The sequence below is a fragment of the Bacillus rossius genome (genome assembly GCF_032445375.1).
Source record: "Bacillus rossius redtenbacheri isolate Brsri chromosome 9 unlocalized genomic scaffold, Brsri_v3 Brsri_v3_scf9_2, whole genome shotgun sequence".
NCBI lineage: Eukaryota > Metazoa > Arthropoda > Insecta > Phasmatodea > Bacillidae > Bacillus > Bacillus rossius.
In genome coordinates this window covers 3429001-3451319 of record NW_026962013.1, presented here as the reverse complement: position 1 = coordinate 3451319, position 22319 = coordinate 3429001, and the positions used below count along the sequence as shown (strand labels likewise).

General features: G+C 41.9%; 2 protein-coding genes across 4 annotated transcripts in view; one reads left to right on the top strand and one right to left on the bottom strand.

The window, feature by feature from the left end:
* Positions 1-6293, top strand: part of LOC134542968 (reversion-inducing cysteine-rich protein with Kazal motifs) — a 51305-nt gene extending 45012 nt beyond the window's left edge. The window contains exon 16 of one of the 2 annotated variants that reach the window (XM_063387604.1): positions 532-6293. In XM_063387604.1, coding sequence (XP_063243674.1) covers positions 532-894 — 363 coding nt within the window. In that variant the 3' untranslated portion in view covers positions 895-6293. The remainder of the gene's footprint in view (positions 1-531) is intronic. The other variant, XM_063387605.1, reaches the window with a different exon arrangement.
* A 386-nt stretch (positions 6294-6679) lies between these two features.
* On the bottom strand, positions 6680-20909 carry LOC134542969 (odorant receptor Or2-like). 2 transcript variants are annotated; one of them, XM_063387606.1, is made up of 5 exons: positions 20516-20909; positions 19952-20051; positions 17959-18063; positions 15131-15286; positions 6680-6804 (listed from the first exon to the last, which is right to left on the bottom strand). In XM_063387606.1, exons 2-5 carry the CDS (start codon positions 20024-20026, stop codon positions 6748-6750), a joined length of 393 nt encoding a protein of 130 aa, XP_063243676.1. In that variant the 5' UTR covers positions 20027-20051; positions 20516-20909; the 3' UTR covers positions 6680-6747. The 2 variants fall into 2 exon arrangements, with proteins under 2 accessions (XP_063243676.1, XP_063243677.1); XM_063387607.1 differs by having other exon boundaries at positions 17922-18063; positions 20516-20900.
* Between the last annotated feature and the right edge of the window lie 1410 nt (positions 20910-22319).

Sequence of the window (22319 nt, the reverse complement as noted above, 5' to 3'; positions counted from 1 at the left end):
ATCAAATCCTCAAATACCATCAAATCCTTAGTATTCGAGGATTCAATATTCAAGGAAATAGATAATAAAAAAAAAATACTAGAGGAATTAAGAGTAAATTAAAAAAATTATAATTTGATAACCTCTAATGTTTACTAGGTCAATACTTCTCCTGTTACCATTCCCCAAGATATTGCACTTTCTTTATATAATTAAATGTTAAAAAGTACACTTTGTATTAATTCTGCAAAACTTATTTTGTGAATCAATCATTTAAAGAGTAAAATGTTTAAAAACACCATAGTTAATATATTTTTAATTTATTGTACAATAATTTAATTTTTGACTCCTGACACCTAGATTCGGATACGTGGAGTATATTTGAGGTTCTCTCCGGGATTCGGATTTGAGAAAAATTGCAATTTGAAACCATCACTACAAAAAAAAAACATAGTTTTAAAATAATGAGTTATTTTTCCGCCGAGCTGAGTAGTTGTGGTGTGAATGCTTGTGACCGCTCGCAGCGACAGCGACGGGCGCTGGGCTGAGCAGGTTGGCGTGACTGGCGCAGGTGGCGGAGTGCGCGGTGCGCGGGCACCTCACGCTCGAGGCGGAGTTGCTGCTGCTGGTGCAGGCCGTGCCGGCACGCCCCTCCGCGCTGCAGCTGGAGGCGTGCGTGGGCGAGGCAGACAAGCTGGCCCACCTGGTGCGCGAGGCCAGCCCCCGGCTGCGCAGCGACCTGGGCCTCAGCGTGCTGACGTCCGCCCGCGTCTGCACGGCTGCCTCCGGCGCGCGGCGTGCCCTCCTGCCGCCCGCCGTGCTGCTGATGCTGCTGCTCGCGGCGCGGCTCTAGCCCGCCCTGCTCCACGGGGGTACAGGTCCGCTCGTGACCAGCGCATCTCATCCAGTTCGTAAAAACGACCGAAATATTGTTTCTCAAAGAAACAATTAATAAATTTCCAATAACTAGGGACCGGAAAAAAATTGCGGTTTTCGATGACCTGCAGGATGAACTCCGTAGTTCTACGTACACTCGGTCAAATTTGGCTTGATGTCTTGTGAGACATCCCAACGTAGCAGCCCGTGATTCGATGAAGCTTTGCTCGGGCGTTTATCATCGGCCCGGAGTCATCCAGGGTGAGTTGTGAGCCAATGGCAGAGGCGGCACTGAGGTGTAACGATTTTGTATTTTAAGCCTACCGCGAAACGAATTCGTGAATTTTTTCCCGGTCTCTACTGACAACAGATTAATACATGTAAGTTTGCAAAGTAAATTGGCTTGTTGGTGATGACTGTACAACTTGTTGGTAGGCACCTAAAGCCAGATTACAATAGCCTGTTACCTCCGTACGTCACTCTTTTTGTCTACCAACGCTACGCACCCGATCAAGCAATTTACAACTTTATCCGACCGGTTTAAGCGTCATTTGTTATTGACTCTAGATTAAACACTTGTCACGGAAAAGTTTTGGTATACTTGTTACAGACAAATAACTTTGTCCACTAAGGTATGTGAAATACTTGTTTTTGTGACAGACAACTTGTGATCACAAGTGCTTATTTCGTACAATCGTTGTTTACGAGACTTGTATCTTTGTGGAACCAGGTCCCTGATACTCTATGTTTGCCCTGCAACCACGGAGAATTACTTATTTGCTCAAGCTCCCACAGTGCTCAATTTGTGTGGCAGTAACCAGCTAGTGGTTATGCCGTATACAATACGTGTAGTAAGTTTGAACTGTTGAATTTTAATACCTTGTTTCTTTGTTGTGAATATGTATTTTTATTGGTTAAAGTGAATTTTAGACGGAGGCAAAATGTGAAGAAAAATGTGTGACCTTGACGTGTGTTCCCTGGATCCTAGGTAAAACAACAGCTTATCAGATCTGCAAAGATAGTCAACAGTAGATATTTATATTGCTTGCACTACTTCAGTTCATTCACAGACCACTTGAAAGGAAGGTCTCAGTCAGAACTTGCCTCACTAGAAGTGTCACAGTGTCCCACGAGAGTGGTAAGTTGATGGGCTGCTCATTGTTTTGAGTAAAAAATTATACAACACATGGTATAAAATGTACCACAAAAATGACGGTAGACATTCGTGGAACAACATATGCTTGTTATATCCATAGAAATGCAATACAAGTCTAACATTAGATGCACTCTCTTTCCAAATGTGTCTCAATTTTTTCACGTGATATCGCGAAAACTTTATGCTATGGGGGAAATTTATTTCAAAACTACATGTTCTGCACCTGAACTGCATCACTTATGCCACGTTTGACCATTATTTTCCAATTCATCCTGAGCCTAGCCATCCTTCTCTCTCACATTTCCTTTTTTTTCCTTCTTTCCAGAATTGTCCTTTTTCTTCACCCATGTTCTTCCAGAGCAAGAGCAAGTGCACGTGTAGTTTGTGGCAGCATATCTGCGACATTCTCTCTCTCCTCTGGCTGTTAACAATAGCCCCTTCTCGCCTTATCACTCTTCCCCCCTGACACACAAGTCATGGCTCATGTGCTGCAGTTTCCTTCAACTAACTCTGCTCGCTGCTTTAAAAAAAGGCAATTCAAATCACTTTCTCTTGCAACAAACAGCACCAGATAAGCTCGCGTCGTCGCACCACTGCCCTTGGACCTGGAAGGGAGGGATCGGAACAGTGTGGGTTGGTCGGCGGGAGAAACAACGTTGGGAATGGGCGCCAGGAGGTGGGTCAGGGCAGAGCACGGGGAAGAGGGACCCCGGGGATGATGGGTACTTCCGGCGTGAGACGAAGGGCTTTGCGGGGACGGACGCACACGCCCGGTTAGCACCAGTCCGGACCGCTGGCCCCCGGAACACTAGACACTACACGGGACACGTTTGCGTGGCTGTAAAGATCAGGCAAACCACGTTTAAAACACTTGTCGCAAGGTCCAACTGCTGTTTATCGGACACACCCGAACATTCTCTGCGCCCAACGCGATGCCAGATAAACCTAAACCTGTATTAATGCACATTCGGCACTGGCATCGCCGTCCACACGAAGTGTCTGTCTGATCACTGTACGAGCTCACTTACACATCGTCCATTAAGTAGTTGAGATGTCTGGGGTGTACCAGAAGGGAAGCGAAACGCGGAGCTGCCGCCTGACGCGTTTCCCTGTTGCCAATCTGTCAGGCAGAGACTCCAAGCTGCGCTTCGACACACACTACTACCAACCCTCGGCACCGTGTCGAAGGCTACAAAACTATGGCGCACTAGCTAAAATAATAATGCATACATATATAACTCACTTGCTAAACCCCTAACACTAAAACACTGAGGCAGGGCAGTGATGTTCCATAATGGTCTCAAAGCAAATGAGGAAAATGGAGTTGCGCATCACTGTAAATACCATATAATTTTTCTAAGATTTTTAAAGTCAACCTGAAAGTGCATTACAAAACTCTTGTGATATCTGGTACTCATATTAGCAATGTTCCATTGTATGACAGATTGTTGGAAGATGTACTGTAAACCAACAACAGTACATTTCCGTTGATTTTCAATAATGTATGCCTAGAGAAAAGAAAAATAATTATATCTATTACCATTGTTATTGAATCATAGAGATGTTATATTATTTTATAAACCTATTTTAAAACTCTGGATGCATCCTAAATGCATTATAAACTAAAAAAATATTTTTGTACTCTTTCAAGATTAGGATCATATTGACATGAAATCAATATTATCAACAATTATTTTTAAATTATTTTTATAACTACTCCATGGAAGCTTGCTGCACATTTCCCGAAGGCCTACTAGTGTTTTATTTATTGCTATTCATTTCTGTTATTTTAAAAGTTGATCTGTCATCTTTAGTGTCTATATCTGAACTAAAATATGTTTTTTAATATGTGAAACATAAATAATATTTTCTTGACTACTTGATAAAAAAAAATATTAATGCCAATGGTTTATAAAGAGACCTTTTACAAATGTTAGAATCTGAAATATGCCAAATAAATAACTGTGATAAACAAGATTATGGCAGTCGCTCAGTAAGCTGAAATGCCAAAGATGTACATAATGAGTGTGCAGTTTTATACTTTACTGCATTTTGTACAAAGTATTTATTAATTTTAAACAGTGTACATATTATTTGGAATAGATTATTCTTTAGCTATTATTTTAAGTATTGCTAGTCTTGTGCCATTGAATAAAAGTGTGAATGAATTGTTTTTTGAATACAAAATGTTTATTAATGAATATGTTAAGGGTAATGCTAGAAAAAATAAAACTAGATTTTTACACAGGTTAACTTAACATTATCCAAGTTGGATCGGTAATGTCTGAATAATCACTCAAATAATTTTTAATTTGGTATGTGTACCTGGGTAATGTTAGAAAAACAAAAATTATTGATAACTTTAGTTTAATTTAATGAATTTAACAACCAACTAAACACAGATACCGTAATTAAAAATACCTATTTAAAGTATTTTAATGAGAATGTTCGTAATAAATGTAATCCAAATTATAATTATGACAATAATCCACAAAGTGGCACTTTCACAAAATAGTTTTTATGTTGTTATTAATAACAAAGAAATTGTTATTTATTTTAATTACGATAAACTGCCATGACTCTACAAATGACAAAGTTTTCCTGCATACATGCATTTACACTTCTTTGTAGCACATTTTGTTTTATAATTACATTTTTTTATAGCCTTGACCACCTGAAAGCTATTGTTCATTTGCAAGTTGTCTTTTTTTTTTTCTTCCAGGAGAAACATTTTCAGTATTAATCATTTATCCTCACAAACAGAAAACTGGTTCTTTAAGAAAATTTTCTTACAGTTTCATGTTGTTTGTGCGTTGTTAAAGTAAAATCAATGCGATCCCTTCACAGCCAATAATAAATCTTGAAACTTTTTATAAAAATGATCACTTAACACTGCACGTGCATTATTCTGTTTGGCCAAGTGCCCAAAGAATATTACCCAGTCATTGTCGGGTAGACCTAGGTGTATGCAGGGAAATGCCAATTTCACATTTATTTTAATAATCATTCAGACTTTACCCAACAAAACTTAGATAATGCTAAGTTAACCCGGGTAAACCTAGGATTACCCGTGGCAAATATATTAACTACAGAGACAATAACTTTATTCACATGTGTGCCAGAATTAATAGATAATTACTACAATGCTGTGTGTTGCTACTGTCCCGTCACTCATTTAGGGCGCGGTTACACGGGACCCTGAACTACTTCAGGTGAACATGTTTAAGTAAACACGTTTACAAACGCGAAAGTGTGCGGTTACACGGTAGTTGCTGAAAAGTGTGTTTAGCTCTAAAACCGATTGTCTACTGTCAACGAATGACTGTGTTGTTGATCTCTATTTTTTAATTGCATCCAGAAAACGCGGGATTTTCTCACTTGTTTATACAGCAGTATCAGCAGAAATGAAATGTGTTTACATATTGCTCAATATTTTTTTACAAATCGGGAATTCAAACATGCACAGTAAAATTTTTAAACTTATTTTTTATTATTTTTTGAGCGAGAGTACCTATCTCAGTTTTAAGAAAATTAAGGTCAGGATAAATTAAAAAATATATGTAATTATCTGTTGGTTTTTTTTTGTTGCATTCGGTAAAATATTACTCGAACTTGTGCCAGAAACACTTTCCATCTAGAATTTCTGCATAAGACTGTTTATATTCTAACCAGCCAATCAGAGGCTAATGTAGAAGATATGTCGATCTGAACTACTTTGCCAACCTGTTTAAGTTAAATGAGAAATGGCCTCGAACGAAACATGTTCAGACTGTGTGTAACCGCACTCAACAGCTAAACATGTTCACCTGAAGTAGTTCAGACTCCCGTGTAACCGCGCCCTTACTGTGAAACCAACACACGCCATGGCTTGGTTACATCTACCATTGTGATGCATAACCTGATGAGTGGGTGCTTGATCCAGTAATTACCTGAGACCTGAAGTAGCATTTTGTTCGATACATTCAGAGAAAACTTGATTCATTGAAAATCACAGTTGACACCACAGGACAACACAAGTTAACAAGAAAGAAACCCAAAGGGCATTATAAGTTTATCATCAAATTGGTAGAAGACAACCAGCGTGGAAATTATTTTTCTGGCAATTTTTTTCTTGTTTTAAGTTGGTAGAGCAGATATGAATGCAAGCATGCAGGTTTTATTGTTAATTACCAAAAATATGTTTGTTACCATTTACACTTTTATAAGATCTTAAGATGTTTTATTGATAAAAAATTTCTGTAAATGTGATAAAAAGATGTTTATAATAAAATTTTATAAAACATTTGAGACTTTTTTGTACCCATATTTACATAAATATGATATTTAATGCTATTGTTTTAGGCGAATGTCACCAAGTCAAATTTCACACAAGCGACATTAAATTAAAAAAACAAACTAAAAACTATCTCTTCAATAATAATTAATAGGTATGTATATTTTAAAGCTGACATCTTGTAATCCAAGTGATCAATTGTTCCAATTCATCATCGATATGGTTTAGTGTGTTCCAAAAATTATTTGTGATTTTTTTAATGTACTTAACTTTATTATTAATGTATTAATAGTTTTTACGGTCAGTAAGAATATAATTGCGGTTCAAAAATAAATTTGTCTGCTTCACAAAATCCTGGCTATGGCCTGCAATGGATTCAGATATTAAAAATGTACTCAGGATTGTACAACTTTATTCAGGATAAATGCTACAATGCTTGCCAAAAGTGATGAATGCTGAATCTTCAAACACTCTGCATCTTTCTCAGCAGCATGAAGTAGGAGTAAGCTGTGTTAATGATCTGCAATCATTAAAAAGACACACAGTGGTGTCATGGACGTGACAAGCACCCATTTCCAATGTCTGAATGAAGATCGACAATATTTTTGTCTATGACCTGTGATTATTTTGAACAACCCTAAAACTTCTCTTCAAATCTCATCATAACAAAATGACCACATTTATATTAATAGAATTATATTAATAGAATTATATTAGAATTACATATATGAATAGAATACATATTTTGCTTTAAAAAAATTACATTTGAGCAATTAACACTGAGTAGGTAAAAGCATTTCAAGTAAAAATTTGTTTTTAACAAAAACTGTTAATGACAAGTAAAAAAATCACAATTTTTTTTTTGTGACGAGACAGTTTGCCTATACTGTTACGTTGTATTCAACTGTAAGGACTGCTGACCAATGGTAGTCTTCATATGTTTTCATCACTGAATAATTGTGAGAAGGATAGTGTAAATTTGTTTCTATATGTGTGTTGGATATAGATTTTTCATACATTACATACTGTTATTCTGAGTCCACCGTGCTGGGCTAGATCCCTGTAAGGGTATTTGGTTCCGTTTAGCTGATATTGCTAGTTTTTGGTACTTATTTAAAATTCCTTTTTTTTTTTTCCATTTGGTGCCAAAATTCTCACTTGTTTGAGATTTACAACATTCAACTAAAGCAAAATAAAATCATCTGAGGAAAAATTGTGATTAGTTCACAAAGTAGCCAAAAGCCTTTAAACATTTTCACAGATCTTAGCCTGAAAGTTTTTAGTTATGTAATCCATTTAGTCAGACCCCAAATTGTTTAAAATAAATAAATAAAATTGATAGCTAACTACACTAACCTACAAATATAAAATATACTTAATAACATTAACGTAAAAAGCTTTTTAATAACATATTTGGAGTACTGAATCATTAAATTGCCTTAAAAAAGTTGAATGTTGTACAATGTTATGTTATGTCATTATCGAAGAAAAACTACCTATTTTAATCATTACTATGGTATTCAACGGTCCATATTACAATCTTAAGGTGCTCTGTCTAGATCATCCAACTAACAGGAAGAAAAAACACCCATCTTGTTTCCATTTGTGGATTTTATTTATCAAATACATTTATGGAAAAAGACTCTAAATATATATATATTACACTGCCTATATGCAAATTATACTATAAACTAGGGATGGGGCGACCGAATCCAATATCCGCCGAATCCTAGGGATTCGAAGATTCGGCGGGTCTGATATAGGATTCGTCAAAGGATTCGGTTTTTTACTATTTACGGGAAAAAAAATACAGTAAAACTCACTTACGAGGTCCCGCATGGTAGGTTTTTCCGTATAAAGCGTTTAAATTGCCCGAGGTCGCATCATTTACGCCATTAAATGTGTGATATAAAGTCCGTTAAAATTTTTTCTGAAACTTTCTGTCTCAAATTATGGCGCACGTAAAACGTAAATATGAAGAAAAGACAAATGAACAACAATATACGAAGAAATATGGCTGATGTACCATAACTACAGTACAAAGCCAATAGATATTTTAAGATAATTACCATAATAAGAACTAAAGATTCTTTGTAGAATACCATAATTACTACAGAAGCATGATGGCTACCATATTTGCACTATATTTACCGTAACAACCGAGATGTATATTTACCGTGATAGTAATGTATTATTTATTTATGACATATTAAATTAAAGAACATTGTTGGAAAAAAAAAGGATGTTAAACTTTGATATGTATGGTTGGCACATTTTGCTAAGAAATAATGTGATGTGAAAGAATGCAGTACTACTACGAAAAGTGAAAATGGTACTCGTGGATTTTTAGGTTATGTCAGTCTCTTTCGTTTTTCAGTAATATCGGCCGAAAATTAACAAGCGTACTGTATCGGAAGTCGGCAGAAATGCCGATTCAACTAAATATTGGCAAAATCGGCTTCTTCAATACAGCTGTACATTTAATGACATGAGTAAACATATTTCAGATTTCAGGATATTGAAAAAGACTTTAATTTCAATGTAGGTTTATGTGTGTATGTTTTTTTGCAAGTGTAAATTGAATGAAGTAAAATGCTTTTAACTTTCAATTGATTAAACTTTAATGACCAGTTACAGATATTTATGACACTAATTTTGGGGTTAAGCAATTTTACTAAAGCATTCCAGCCAAGCAGGTTGCCAGCGAGAGACGCTTCTCTTCTGCTGGAAACACTATCGCCAATCGTAGAGCTAATTTAACTCCTGAACGTGCAGAACAAATTATTGTTCTGCATGATAGATTAAAGAACAGAATTTAATACTCTGTGACAATCTCTCTCAGAATTATTGTGCTGAAAAGTGGAAATGTTGAAACAATGTGAATGTACTTTTCAAACAACATGATTTTTGGTGCTAAGTTTGTTGAAGCTCAGTAAGGACTCCAGAAAAATTGACAAGGATGAAATTTTCCCAAAGATATGTTACATTTACACAAACATATACTTGGTTATGTTAGTTGGATGATATCAGTTACTAATGAACCAATGGAAACAGGTAAGAGTCAATGGAAAAAAATGTTATTTTTTTCTAGCAGTGCAAAATGTAAACACACACTGTAAATAGTTACCCAAAATTAATAAGCCCACTTCATTTTAATACTTTATTCAAACATTATACTAAGTTTAAGATAAAAATAATTTCCCAAAAGTGTAACTGTACCACAAAAGCTCGAGCTCGGCTCGAAGTAAAATTCTTAGGCTCGCAGACCTCTAGCTTATTTATAGAAAAAATCCTAACTGCTAATCTGTACTAAAACTGAAATTTCTCAAGAAAAATTTTTTGTCTTTATATACACTTAGGCTATACCAGAAATGTACCAAACTACATGTGATAAAGTCAAGGGACTTTTAGTGCAAGCAGAATACATCTCACTTACATTAGATATGTGGACATCATCTGTTAAAAGATTCGGATTCGGGTTCGAGATTCGGCAATTCCAGTCGAGGATTTGAGTTAGGATTCGGATTCGAGGAAATCAGGATTCGCCCCATCCCTACTATAAACAAAAAAACACATGTAACTAGTATTTGTTAAAAAGAATATTTTCAATAAGTAAAGTATATGTGTCAACATCCTTCTTATTCTATGTCAAAACACACAGGGGATTTTAGAACAAATATACGAATGGATCTCTATGCAATCCCAAGTCTATATGAAAAAATACCCGGGGAAAATAATAATTAAAAGTAAATGACACATGGAGTAGGTGTCGAGAGAGAGCATGCCAAACTTGCCGGCCGTGAAGCGATGCGAGCGATCACCAGCTCACAGAGCCCAGCTGAAGGAGAGAGATAACTCACCTTGGAGTAGGTGTCGAGAGACAGTGTGCCAAACTTGCCGGCCGTGAAGCGGACAGGGCGGTGCGAGCGATCACCAGCTCACAGAGCCCAGCTGAAGGAGAGAGATAACTCACCTTGGAGTAGGTGTCCAGAGACAGTGTGCCAAACTTGCCGGCCGTGAAGCGGACGGGGCGGTGCGAGCGATCACCAGCTCACAGAGCCCAGCTGAAGGAGAGAGATAACTCACCTTGGAGTAGGTGTCCAGAGACAGTGTGCCAAACTTGCCGGCCGTGAAGCGGACGGGGCGGTGCGAGCGATCACCAGCTCACAGAGCCCAGCTGAAGGAGAGAGATAACTCACCTTGGAGTAGGTGTCGAGAGAGAGCATGCCAAACTTGCCGGCCGTGAAGCGATGCGAGCGATCGCCAGCTCACAGAGCCCAGATGAAGGAGAGAGATAACTCACCTTGGAGTAGGTGTCCAGAGACAGTGTGCCAAACTTGCCGGCCGTGAAGCGGACGGGGCGGTGCGAGCGATCACCAGCTCACAGAGCCCAGCTGAAGGAGAGAGATAACTCACCTTGGAGTAGGTGTCCAGAGACAGTGTGCCAAACTTGCCGGCAGTGAAGCGGACAGGGCGGTGCGAGCGATCACCAGCTCACAGTGCCCAGCTGAAGGAGAGAGATAACTCACCTTGGAGTAGGTGTCGAGAGAGAGCATGCCAAACTTGCCGGCCGTGAAGCGATGCGAGCGATCACCAGCTCACAGAGCCCAGCTGAAGGAGAGAGATAACTCACCTTGGAGTAGGTGTCCAGAGACAGTGTGCCAAACTTGCCGGCCGTGAAGCGGACGGGGCGGTGCGAGCGATCACCAGCTCACAGAGCCCAGCTGAAGGAGAGAGATAACTCACCTTGGAGTAGGTGTCCAGAGACAGTGTGCCAAACTTGCCGGCCGTGAAGCGGACAGGGCGGTGCGAGCGATCACCAGCTCACAGTGCCCAGCTGAAGGAGAGAGATAACTCAACTTGGAGTAGGTGTCGAGAGAGAGCATGCCAAACTTGCCGGCCGTGAAGCGGACAGGGTGGTGCGAGCGATCACCAGCTCACAGAGCCCAGCTGAAGGAGAGAGATAACTCACCTTGGAGTAGGTGTCGAGAGAGAGCATGCCAAACTTGCCGGCCGTGAAGCGATGCGAGCGATCACCAGCTCACAGAGCCCAGATGAAGGAGAGAGATAACTCACCTTGGAGTAGGTGTCCAGAGACAGTGTGCCAAACTTGCCGGCCGTGAAGCGGACGGGGCGGTGCGAGCGATCACCAGCTCACAGAGCCCAGCTGAAGGAGAGAGATAACTCACCTTGGAGTAGGTGTCCAGAGACAGTGTGCCAAACTTGCCGGCCGTGAAGCGGACAGGGCGGTGCGAGCGATCACCAGCTCACAGTGCCCAGCTGAAGGAGAGAGATAACTCACCTTGGAGTAGGTGTCGAGAGAGAGCATGCCAAACTTGCCGGCCGTGAAGCGATGCGAGCGATCACCAGCTCACAGAGCCCAGCTGAAGGAGAGAGATAACTCACCTTGGAGTAGGTGTCCAGAGACAGTGTGCCAAACTTGCCGGCCGTGAAGCGGACGGGGCGGTGCGAGCGATCACCAGCTCACAGAGCCCAGCTGAAGGAGAGAGATAACTCACCTTGGAGTAGGTGTCCAGAGACAGTGTGCCAAACTTGCCGGCCGTGAAGCGGACAGGGCGGTGCGAGCGATCACCAGCTCACAGTGCCCAGCTGAAGGAGAGAGATAACTCAACTTGGAGTAGCTGTCGAGAGAGAGCATGCCAAACTTGCCGGCCGTGAAGCGGACAGGGTGGTGCGAGCGATCACCAGCTCACAGTGCCCAGCTGAAGGAGAGAGATAACTCAACTTGGAGTAGGTGTCGAGAGAGAGCATGCCAAACTTGCCGGCCGTGAAGCGATGCGAGCGATCACCAGCTCACAGAGCCCAGCTGAAGGAGAGAGATAACTCACCTTGGAGTAGGTGTCCAGAGACAGTGTGCCAAACTTGCCGGCCGTGAAGCGGACGGGGCGGTGCGAGCGATCACCAGCTCACAGTGCCCAGCTGAAGGAGAGAGATAACTCACCTTGGAGTAGGTGTCCAGAGACAGTGTGCCAAACTTGCCGGCCGTGAAGCGGACGGGGCGGTGCGAGCGATCACCAGCTCACAGAGCCCAGCTGAAGGAGAGAGATAACTCACCTTGGAGTAGGTGTCCAGAGACAGTGTGCCAAACTTGCCGGCCGTGAAGCGGACAGGGCGGTGCGAGCGATCACCAGCTCACAGAGCCCAGCTGAAGGAGAGAGATAACTCAACTTGGAGTAGGTGTCGAGAGAGAGCATGCCAAACTTGCCGGCCGTGAAGCGGACAGGGTGGTGCGAGCGATCACCAGCTCACAGTGCCCAGCTGAAGGAGAGAGATAACTCAACTTGGAGTAGGTGTCGAGAGAGAGCATGCCAAACTTGCCGGCCGTGAAGCGGACAGGGCGGTGCGAGCGATCACCAGCTCACAGTGCCCAGCTGAAGGAGAGAGATAACTCACCTTGGAGTAGGTGTCGAGAGACAGTGTGCCAAACTTGCCGGCCGTGAAGCGGACAGGGCGGTGCGAGCGATCACCAGCTCACAGTGCCCAGCTGAAGGAGAGAGATAACTCAACTTGGAGTAGGTGTCGAGAGAGAGCATGCCAAACTTGCTGGCCGTGAAGCGGACAGGGTGGTGCGAGCGATCACCAGCTCACAGAGCCCAGCTGAAGGAGAGAGATAACTCACCTTGGAGTAGGTGTCGAGAGAGAGCATGCCAAACTTGCCGGCCGTGAAGCGATGCGAGCGATCACCAGCTCACAGAGCCCAGATGAAGGAGAGAGATAACTCACCTTGGAGTAGGTGTCCAGAGACAGTGTGCCAAACTTGCCGGCCGTGAAGCGGACGGGGCGGTGCGAGCGATCACCAGCTCACAGAGCCCAGCTGAAGGAGAGAGATAACTCACCTTGGAGTAGGTGTCCAGAGACAGTGTGCCAAACTTGCCGGCCGTGAAGCGGACAGGGCGGTGCGAGCGATCACCAGCTCACAGTGCCCAGCTGAAGGAGAGAGATAACTCACCTTGGAGTAGGTGTCGAGAGAGAGCATGTCAAACTTGCCGGCCGTGAAGCGATGCGAGCGATCACCAGCTCACAGAGCCCAGCTGAAGGAGAGAGATAACTCACCTTGGAGTAGGTGTCCAGAGACAGTGTGCCAAACTTGCCGGCCGTGAAGCGGACGGGGCGGTGCGAGCGATCACCAGCTCACAGAGCCCAGCTGAAGGAGAGAGATAACTCACCTTGGAGTAGGTGTCCAGAGACAGTGTGCCAAACTTGCCGGCCGTGAAGCGGACAGGGCGGTGCGAGCGATCACCAGCTCACAGTGCCCAGCTGAAGGAGAGAGATAACTCAACTTGGAGTAGCTGTCGAGAGAGAGCATGCCAAACTTGCCGGCCGTGAAGCGATGCGAGCGATCACCAGCTCACAGAGCCCAGATGAAGGAGAGAGATAACTCACCTTGGAGTAGGTGTCCAGAGACAGTGTGCCAAACTTGCCGGCCGTGAAGCGGACGGGGCGGTGCGAGCGATCACCAGCTCACAGAGCCCAGCTGAAGGAGAGAGATAACTCACCTTGGAGTAGGTGTCCAGAGACAGTGTGCCAAACTTGCCGGCCGTGAAGCGGACAGGGCGGTGCGAGCGATCACCAGCTCACAGTGCCCAGCTGAAGGAGAGAGATAACTCACCTTGGAGTAGGTGTCGAGAGAGAGCATGCCAAACTTGCCGGCCGTGAAGCGATGCGAGCGATCACCAGCTCACAGAGCCCAGCTGAAGGAGAGAGATAACTCACCTTGGAGTAGGTGTCCAGAGACAGTGTGCCAAACTTGCCGGCCGTGAAGCGGACGGGGCGGTGCGAGCGATCACCAGCTCACAGAGCCCAGCTGAAGGAGAGAGATAACTCAACTTGGAGTAGGTGTCGAGAGAGAGCATGCCAAACTTGCCGGCCGTGAAGCGGACGGGGCGGTGCGAGCGATCACCAGCTCACAGAGCCCAGCTGAAGGAGAGAGATAACTCAACTTGGAGTAGGTGTCGAGAGAGAGCATGCCAAACTTGCCGGCCGTGAAGCGGACGGGGCGGTGCGAGCGATCACCAGCTCACAGTGCCCAGCTGAAGGAGAGAGATAACTCAACTTGGAGTAGGTGTCGAGAGAGAGCATGCCAAACTTGCCGGCCGTGAAGCGATGCGAGCGATCACCAGCTCACAGAGCCCAGCTGAAGGAGAGAGATAACTCACCTTGGAGTAGGTGTCCAGAGACAGTGTGCCAAACTTGCCGGCCGTGAAGCGGACGGGGCGGTGCGAGCGATCACCAGCTCACAGTGCCCAGCTGAAGGAGAGAGATAACTCACCTTGGAGTAGGTGTCCAGAGACAGTGTGCCAAACTTGCCGGCCGTGAAGCGGACGGGGCGGTGCGAGCGATCACCAGCTCACAGAGCCCAGCTGAAGGAGAGAGATAACTCACCTTGGAGTAGGTGTCCAGAGACAGTGTGCCAAACTTGCCGGCCGTGAAGCGGACAGGGCGGTGCGAGCGATCACCAGCTCACAGTGCCCAGCTGAAGGAGAGAGATAACTCAACTTGGAGTAGGTGTCGAGAGAGAGCATGCCAAACTTGCCGGCCGTGAAGCGGACAGGGTGGTGCGAGCGATCACCAGCTCACAGTGCCCAGCTGAAGGAGAGAGATAACTCAACTTGGAGTAGGTGTCGAGAGACAGTGTGCCAAACTTGCCGGCCGTGAAGCGGACAGGGTGGTGCGAGCGATCACCAGCTCACAGTGCCCAGCTGAAGGAGAGAGATAACTCACCTTGGAGTAGGTGTCGAGAGAGAGCATGCCAAACTTGCCGGCCGTGAAGCGATGCGAGCGATCACCAGCTCACAGAGCCCAGCTGAAGGAGAGAGATAACTCACCTTGGAGTAGGTGTCCAGAGACAGCGTGCCAAACTTGCCGGCCGTGAAGCGGACGGGGCGGTGCGAGCGTGCTATCACCAGAACGCAGTGCTGCTTGAAGGCCATGGGTGCCCCCAGCCAGTCGCTGAAGTAAAGCGCCTCCCCCACTTTCAGGCTCTGCCGACAACAATTCCCACAGCCGGTGGCACCTCTTGGAGCAGGACGAGTGTGCGAAGCAAATAATTACATGTTTATACATTAAAGCTCGGTCCTAAGTGCCATTTTAAATATTAAGTTTCCTTGTAGGTACTACTTTTTAAGGGTTATTGTTCTAAATTGATCATAATACTTCTATTGTATTTTATTCTTCATAACTACTTCTGTCACCAGACATTTACTAAGCGTTAACTAATATCGGTAAAAAGTCACAAATGTTTTTGCAGTTATGATCACTTGTGTGAATTTTTTTCATCTTGCAAATAACTTTTGGTAAAATCTGGTTACAAAATTTGAGCTCCATAACATTGTTCGCCTCCTCTGCTTGTCTAATCTTTGTTTCATTTAACTTGTTTACATTTCATTCTTTCCCTCTTCTAGGTTGTATTCACTCTTCATGGCCTTCCTTGCCTTTTGTTTGGTTGTCTTTTATTTTGCTTTTCATTTCATTCTTCATGGCCTCCTGGTTACTCTCTCTTCCTTGAGAACCTTCTTCTCCTCCATACTACGTGGCTGTTCTCCATCTCACTCTACATTTCACTCTTCATTTCATTATCTGTGTCTTTCTGGCTGCTCTCCTCCTGTTTAAATCAGTCATTATTTCCTTTAGAAAATTATTCATCTCACTCTTCCTTTATTCATGGCAGTCTTCCCCTCACTCTTAGTTTCTTCGTAGCAGTTTTTCCTCTCACTTTTTGTTTCTTCACAGCAGTTCTTATCATTTATCTCACTTTTCATTTATTTCATGAAGTTATTCATATCGGTCTTTAACCCCCATGTAATTGAATATTTCCTCCAGGACAGCTCTCAACTTTCTTGAGATCCTCAGCAACTTCCTCGCTCTTTCTATCACTTTTACTAATTACATAACCTAAATTATTATTTATTCATAATACCTGCACCCAAATTTCACCTATTACATTGCCTAAAATTCTACTCAAAACTAACAGTAACTTTTTTTTACACTCAAAACTAACTGCTTTTCGTAGCACTAACTTTATTAATGAATATCTGAATTCTAATTTTTTCTAGCTTTTTTTTTTTCATTTATTTTATATATTAATCTCAGTCCTAAATCTATCAACTAGGGCTATTCCAACTTCGGACACCTAACGTTTGAAATGATTAACCTAATTAATTAAATATGGTTTTATTTATTTGCTACTATTTACACTATTAATTATGTTACGACGATTTAATTGCTTGTCCACAAATTGATCCCTTTTTCATTTAGTCCACAATTTACTCTCATCTCTGGAGCTCGGCTCGACCGGGGCTCTCTCTACTGCTGGTCTCTTGCCACGAAACTCTGTCCCAGCACACTGCCTCGCACTACTCACTCGTCCTTCGCACACACGACACCCGGATGCTTCGCACACACGACACCCGGATGCTTCGCACACGGAGCCTTTAGCTCGCCATCTGCTATCGCTCTCCAGGGGGATCACATGCCCTAAAGCTTGGAGCTGAATGAAATCATGTGAAAATGTAAATTAGGTCTGTATTAAACTAGAACTGTCAACGAAAAAGCTTTTTACTCGCGAGTTAAAATTTTAATGGTGTAACGAAGCTTACTTTACGAACAGCCCTCGTGCAATCGGCACATTCTACACGGGAAGCCTTCTTTTCACAGACGAGAGAGCCAAACGCCCGATCGTGCATCTTCAGGTTTTTTTTGTGTTCATTGTAAATAAATATGGGGGTGTTGATAAAAGGACACTAATGGTCAATTAGGTTACGTGAGATACATTATAAAATACTTTAAAACATTGTGGACGGTTGATTTGGTTAGGATAGCTACATTAAAGATACGAAAAAAAAAGCGAGAATTAACTTCGGGTGTGGCTCTCTCGTCTGTGAAATGAAGGCTTCCCCATTCTACACCATCCGTCTGCCCTTTCAGTGTATTGTATCAAAAATTATAAACCCCCGAGGACGACCGACGGCGGCGGGCTCGCTGTGGCCAGAACTGGGACTCTGCCCGGGGCAGTACAACGTAAAAATGTTTGATAGTTTTTAAAGTGTACTTTATAGTAATATGTAATGCTTCAACAAATGTATATGCAATCATTTTCAAGCATGGAAAATTTGGTTTATAATGTTGAAAGTTCTTTAAAAGGGTGTAGCAAACTTCCAAGCTAGCTTACATTTTCCGAGCCACCGTAAATCTCTCATCGTATAACATTTATACTTTAAGACAGTTTTTCTCTCGCAAATCCACATGTTCCAGCGTGAGCCCCTTAACAATTATTCTGTTAGCTTTTTGGAGATGCATGTTAGTAGCTGATTATGGTAGGTACCTACTTTAATACTTTTTCTACAATTAAATGTGATTGCAATAATTATTTAGGTCGTGAACATACCCTGAAAATAGGAATATCTCTGGGAGGAAACAGAAAAACCATCAGAGATGAAGTGAGCATTCGGCGGGGGGGAGTCAGGAATAGGATTATGTAATTTGCTATAGTCACAAGGGTGAACATTTAAGTTTTAGCGTGATGGTAAGGTAAGGGGGCAAAAATAAACATGCTTGTTGGCAAGTAAGCAAAGCAAAATAATGGGAACAGTGCCTATGGAACATGGGGGTGTGTATTACGTAGTTGATTGTGTGCAGCACAGTCTGGGGCGCTGACCTCGCTGGTGATCTCAGATCCGTAGTAGCAGTAGACGCCCAGCCGAAACACCATGCCCATTAGGTAACTGCCGGCAGATGTCATCTGATGGTTGAAGCCGGGCGCCTGACCACAAAACATAAAAAATATTGGATGAATAATGAATAGTGGTTTAAAATATCACTTGACACAGTAACCATCAGCGAAGAATGAGATGCAGCAGCAACAGAAGACGATGACGGGAATACAAGGTCCTTACATCCGCAGCTACGAAACCACAGCGGTTTATTTTTGCAATATATTTTGAAACCTGACAAAAGAGCCACAGATAGGATTTTTTCCTCCAGTTTGCAAAAGAATGTTGATGTCATAATTTTCTCTCAGTGCTGCAGTTATAAAGGTGATGGTTTGTTAGTTTTACCCCCCCCCCCCCCCCCCTTCCCGCAAATGTATTCTTGTCCAGGACACTAATTCTAAAAATACATTTTATTTTTTAAATTGGTGGTTTAAATAACTTCTTAACAGGTTAAATTTTGAACAGTTGCACAATCGTATCACTTTTTTGATTGAAAAGTAGTTTTTTTTTTATTAATTTAAGTGCCCTAGAGCCAACAAAATTCCATAGTCAGGGGTGGCTCCAGGACAGGGACGTCGGAACAGGGGGGGGCAGCAGGGGCGAGTCGCCCCCGTGCTGTTATGCATGGGAGGGGGGGGGGGGGGCGAGAGTAGCATTTCGCCCCCTCCTTTTCCCAGATTAAATGTTTGGTCGTAGTAGTATTTTTCTCAACCAGTAGTTACAAACGTTGCATTGGTGATCACATTGATTATAAATAATATGTTCAAGCTACCAATGTTCACAGGTTATGGAACCAAAGAAATATCTATTGACATTAAATTCCAAGACCGAAGCTAAGGGGTAGATCACATGGGTTAGATTATTTGTCACCCATTACCCACGATATTTTAATCCATATTTAATACATACTACGTCATCAAATTCTTGGAATGGTATATTTAATATTTTAGTTCGGAAACTCATTAAATAGCACAATTTTGCATCTAAAATTCCACATTTTTCCGGGGGAGGGCCCCCGGACCCCCCACTCTAGGACTGAGGTATGTGTGATACATCTTTTCGTCCCCCCACTCAAGAAAACATTCCGACGTCCCTACTCCAGGGCGGGGCAAGCCAGGCCCCGCGGGTAGCAGTTAGTGAAGCCCCATGCCGATATTTGTCTTTTTATTTTACTTGTTTGCCTGGTGCTATTTTTAGAATATAAATTTTGATAGGAAGAAGAAAATAAATTTTATTTTCATGTAAATTAAAGGATTGGTACCAAACAAATTTCAATTTATGTTTTTATATTAGAAAAATTATCAAATATTTTTTTGCCGCAGTACTTTATTCCCATAATTACGCAATTTCACAGGGATTTGGTCGTAAGGCATTTATAAAACTGACCCGAAGATAATTTATCAGGAAAGAATATCAACAATTCTTAAGAGATAAATGAGATAGGTAACTCATTGTCGAAATTTAAGTTATAGGTTGGCTTAAAATTTTGTTTAAAATAGTTCGTTTTTCAAATTTTCCAGAGGGTCTACAGAGCCCCACAGAGTCCAGGGTGGCCATTGTCAATAGCAATAAAATAAACAAATTGTTTATATAATATCAATACTTAAACTGACTTCTCACAAAAAAAAGAGGCCAATTAACTACTACTAAACAGTTCCCAGAACACTTCCCAATACCCAGTTATGTTGGTATTGTTTGTAAAACATTTTGACAATAATGTGCGCTTAAGTATTTTAACATTGATTTTAATCATTGCATATCAATAATTTTTTTGCAATTGTGGCTAGTATATACCTGAAAAATTCAGATTTAACTGTTAAACATTGTGATGGGTTTATAGGGTATGATTGCAGTTTCATTTAATCCCTCCCAGCAAAAATCTCTGGGAAAGCTTGGTTGTCACAAGAACCGAGGACTTGGGCGAGAGGGCAGTCTTACCTTGGAGACTTCGTAGGCAAGGGCACACAGGTTGCCGGACCCCAGCAGGTACAGCACGAACAGGAAGTTTTCCATCAGCTCTCGCAGCTCGCGAACATCCCTGCAAAACAAGACATTTTGTGGGCATCCTCACGACATCGGGCCACCCGAGCCACCTTAGTGGCCACACAGCATGCAGGCTTGCCACCATGATGATCAGAGTTCAGCGCCCCGCACTGAGACACTGTTAGGTTTTCATTATTGGGGATTATTGGCAAATATAATGTGGTAGGGTTAGGGCAGTTCTAGGTGGAAACACAATACCAAATCAGTCAACGTACAATATATGAGTGGGTCAAACCTTTTTTTTTTTTATTCAGTCATGTCATTACAACTTAGAAACAACACAGCCAGCTAATTAAACGCTCAACAGAGAACTCATTTAAAGTAAAATATGTCCATAAAAGAATATACCGTTTGCAATGGTATATTAGAACAGTTTAATTTAGAATATTTACAACAAATCATACATGAAATTGTAGGTAAACTAAGCTAGTTTTTCATACTTAAGTCCAATATGTGCACCTTTAGTTATATGGCAAGCATCCAACATGAAGACCAATTCTTCCCACATTTTGTTCAAAAAGTCTGGAGAAATGGAAGCATTAGACTCTTCAATTCTGCGTCTCAACTGTGAAGGTGGAACATAGACACGATCTTTTATAAAGCCCCAAAGGAAAATTCGCATGGCATTATGTCAGATGAATGGGGAGGCCAGCGAAATAAAGTTTCTATCATCTCGATCATTATGACCAAAGACCATATCAAACGACCAGGCACTTCGACGTTCAACCACTTTCGTAAAAACATATTCCAATGGGAAGGGATAAAATTAAAGATTCATTCTTTAAACATTGCTGAACACAAAACACTTTAAGCACAGGAAACGCCATTTTAGATTTTACGTAGGTTGCGCCATAGAGGTTGCGCTGCAGGCGAGAAAATTACAAAGCAATATTCACGCATGCGATTATCGAAAACTGTTTGAGTTACTCTTTAATTGTGACCTTGAACCAAAACTACAACGTTCATACTATTAAAATTTATAATTGAGATTTTCTTTTATGGACATACTTTATAGTAAGATGTGTACAATAATCCATACTTTTACAAGAAGGTAGCAGGTCTCCCACTTTCTTAAAATGTTAAACACCAAACATTTATTAAAAAATACAAAAGTCTGTTATTTTTCCAACAGTAATGAGATTAAAATTTTTTTAGAAAAAATATATTTCCACTAAGAATTTAAAGAATATGGATTTTAATTATTTTAGGGCGCGGTTACACGGGACCCTGAACTACTTCAGGTGAACATGTTTAAGTAAACACGTTTACAAACGCGAAAGTGTACGGTTACACGGTAGTTGCTGAAAAGTGTGTTTAGCTCTAAAACCGATTGTCTACTGTCAACGAATGACTGTGTTGTTGATCTCTATTTTGTAATTGTATCCAGAAAACGCGGGATTTTCTCACTTGTTTATACAGCATTATCAGCAGAAATGGAATGTGTTGTCATATTGCTCAATATTTTTTTTTACAAATCGGGAATTCAAACAACATGCACAGTAAAATTTTTAAACTTATTTATTATTATTTTTGAGCGAGAGTACCTATCTCAGTTTTAAGAAAATTAAGGTCAGGATCAATTAATATATATATATATATATATAATTATCTGTTGAATTTTTTTGTTGCATTCGGTAAAATATTACTCGAACTTGTGCCAGAAACACTTTCCATCTTGAATTTCTGCAAAAGACTGTTTATATTCTAAACAGCCAATCAGAGGCTAATGTAGAAGATATGTCGATCTGAACTACTTTGCCAACCTGTTTAAGTTAAATGGGAAATGGCCTCGAACGAAACATGTTCAGATTGTGTGTAACCGCACTCAACAGCTTAACATGTTCACCTGAAGTAGTTCAGACTCCCGTGTAACCGCGCCCTTATTTCCAACAAAATTTCGTCAGTGCAAACAGCATTCCTATAGGCAACTGCTTCAAGAAAATTTAATTTTTGTGGGTGACGATATAAGCTACATTAAATTCAGGACTACTTGAACGAGGAAAGCAGAGGCTGCCACAATGCACCCACCTCAATAGATATTGGTGATAGTGGACGACATTAACGTTCTGAGGATGAGGATCAGGATATCATGACCGAATCAAATTAAGGCTTTCGAGCATTCACCTCAACAAGACTTTGTTGTAGCGGACGATATTAGCTATATGGGATATGAAAAAACAGGACTGAGTAAACTGGAGTCTGTCTGGCACTCACCTCAGCAAGTCTTGGTAGAAGCGGAAGATATTAGCTACATGGGACACGA

What these genes read in the sequence shown, in the direction of transcription:
- LOC134542969 (XM_063387606.1), bottom strand. Translation starts at nt 20,026, where the DNA reads ATGGAAAACTTCCTGTTCGTGCTGTACCTGCTGGGGTCCGGCAACCTG. An exon ending in GATCTGAGATCACCAGCGAG is followed by an intron (nt 15,287 to 17,958) that starts GTCAGCGCCCCA and finishes TGTTGTCGGCAG; the next exon opens with AGCCTGAAAGTGGGGGAGGC. An exon ending in CTCTGGACACCTACTCCAAG is followed by an intron (nt 6,805 to 15,130) that starts GTGAGTTATCTC and finishes TAATGATTGCAG; the next exon opens with ATCATTAACACAGCTTACTC.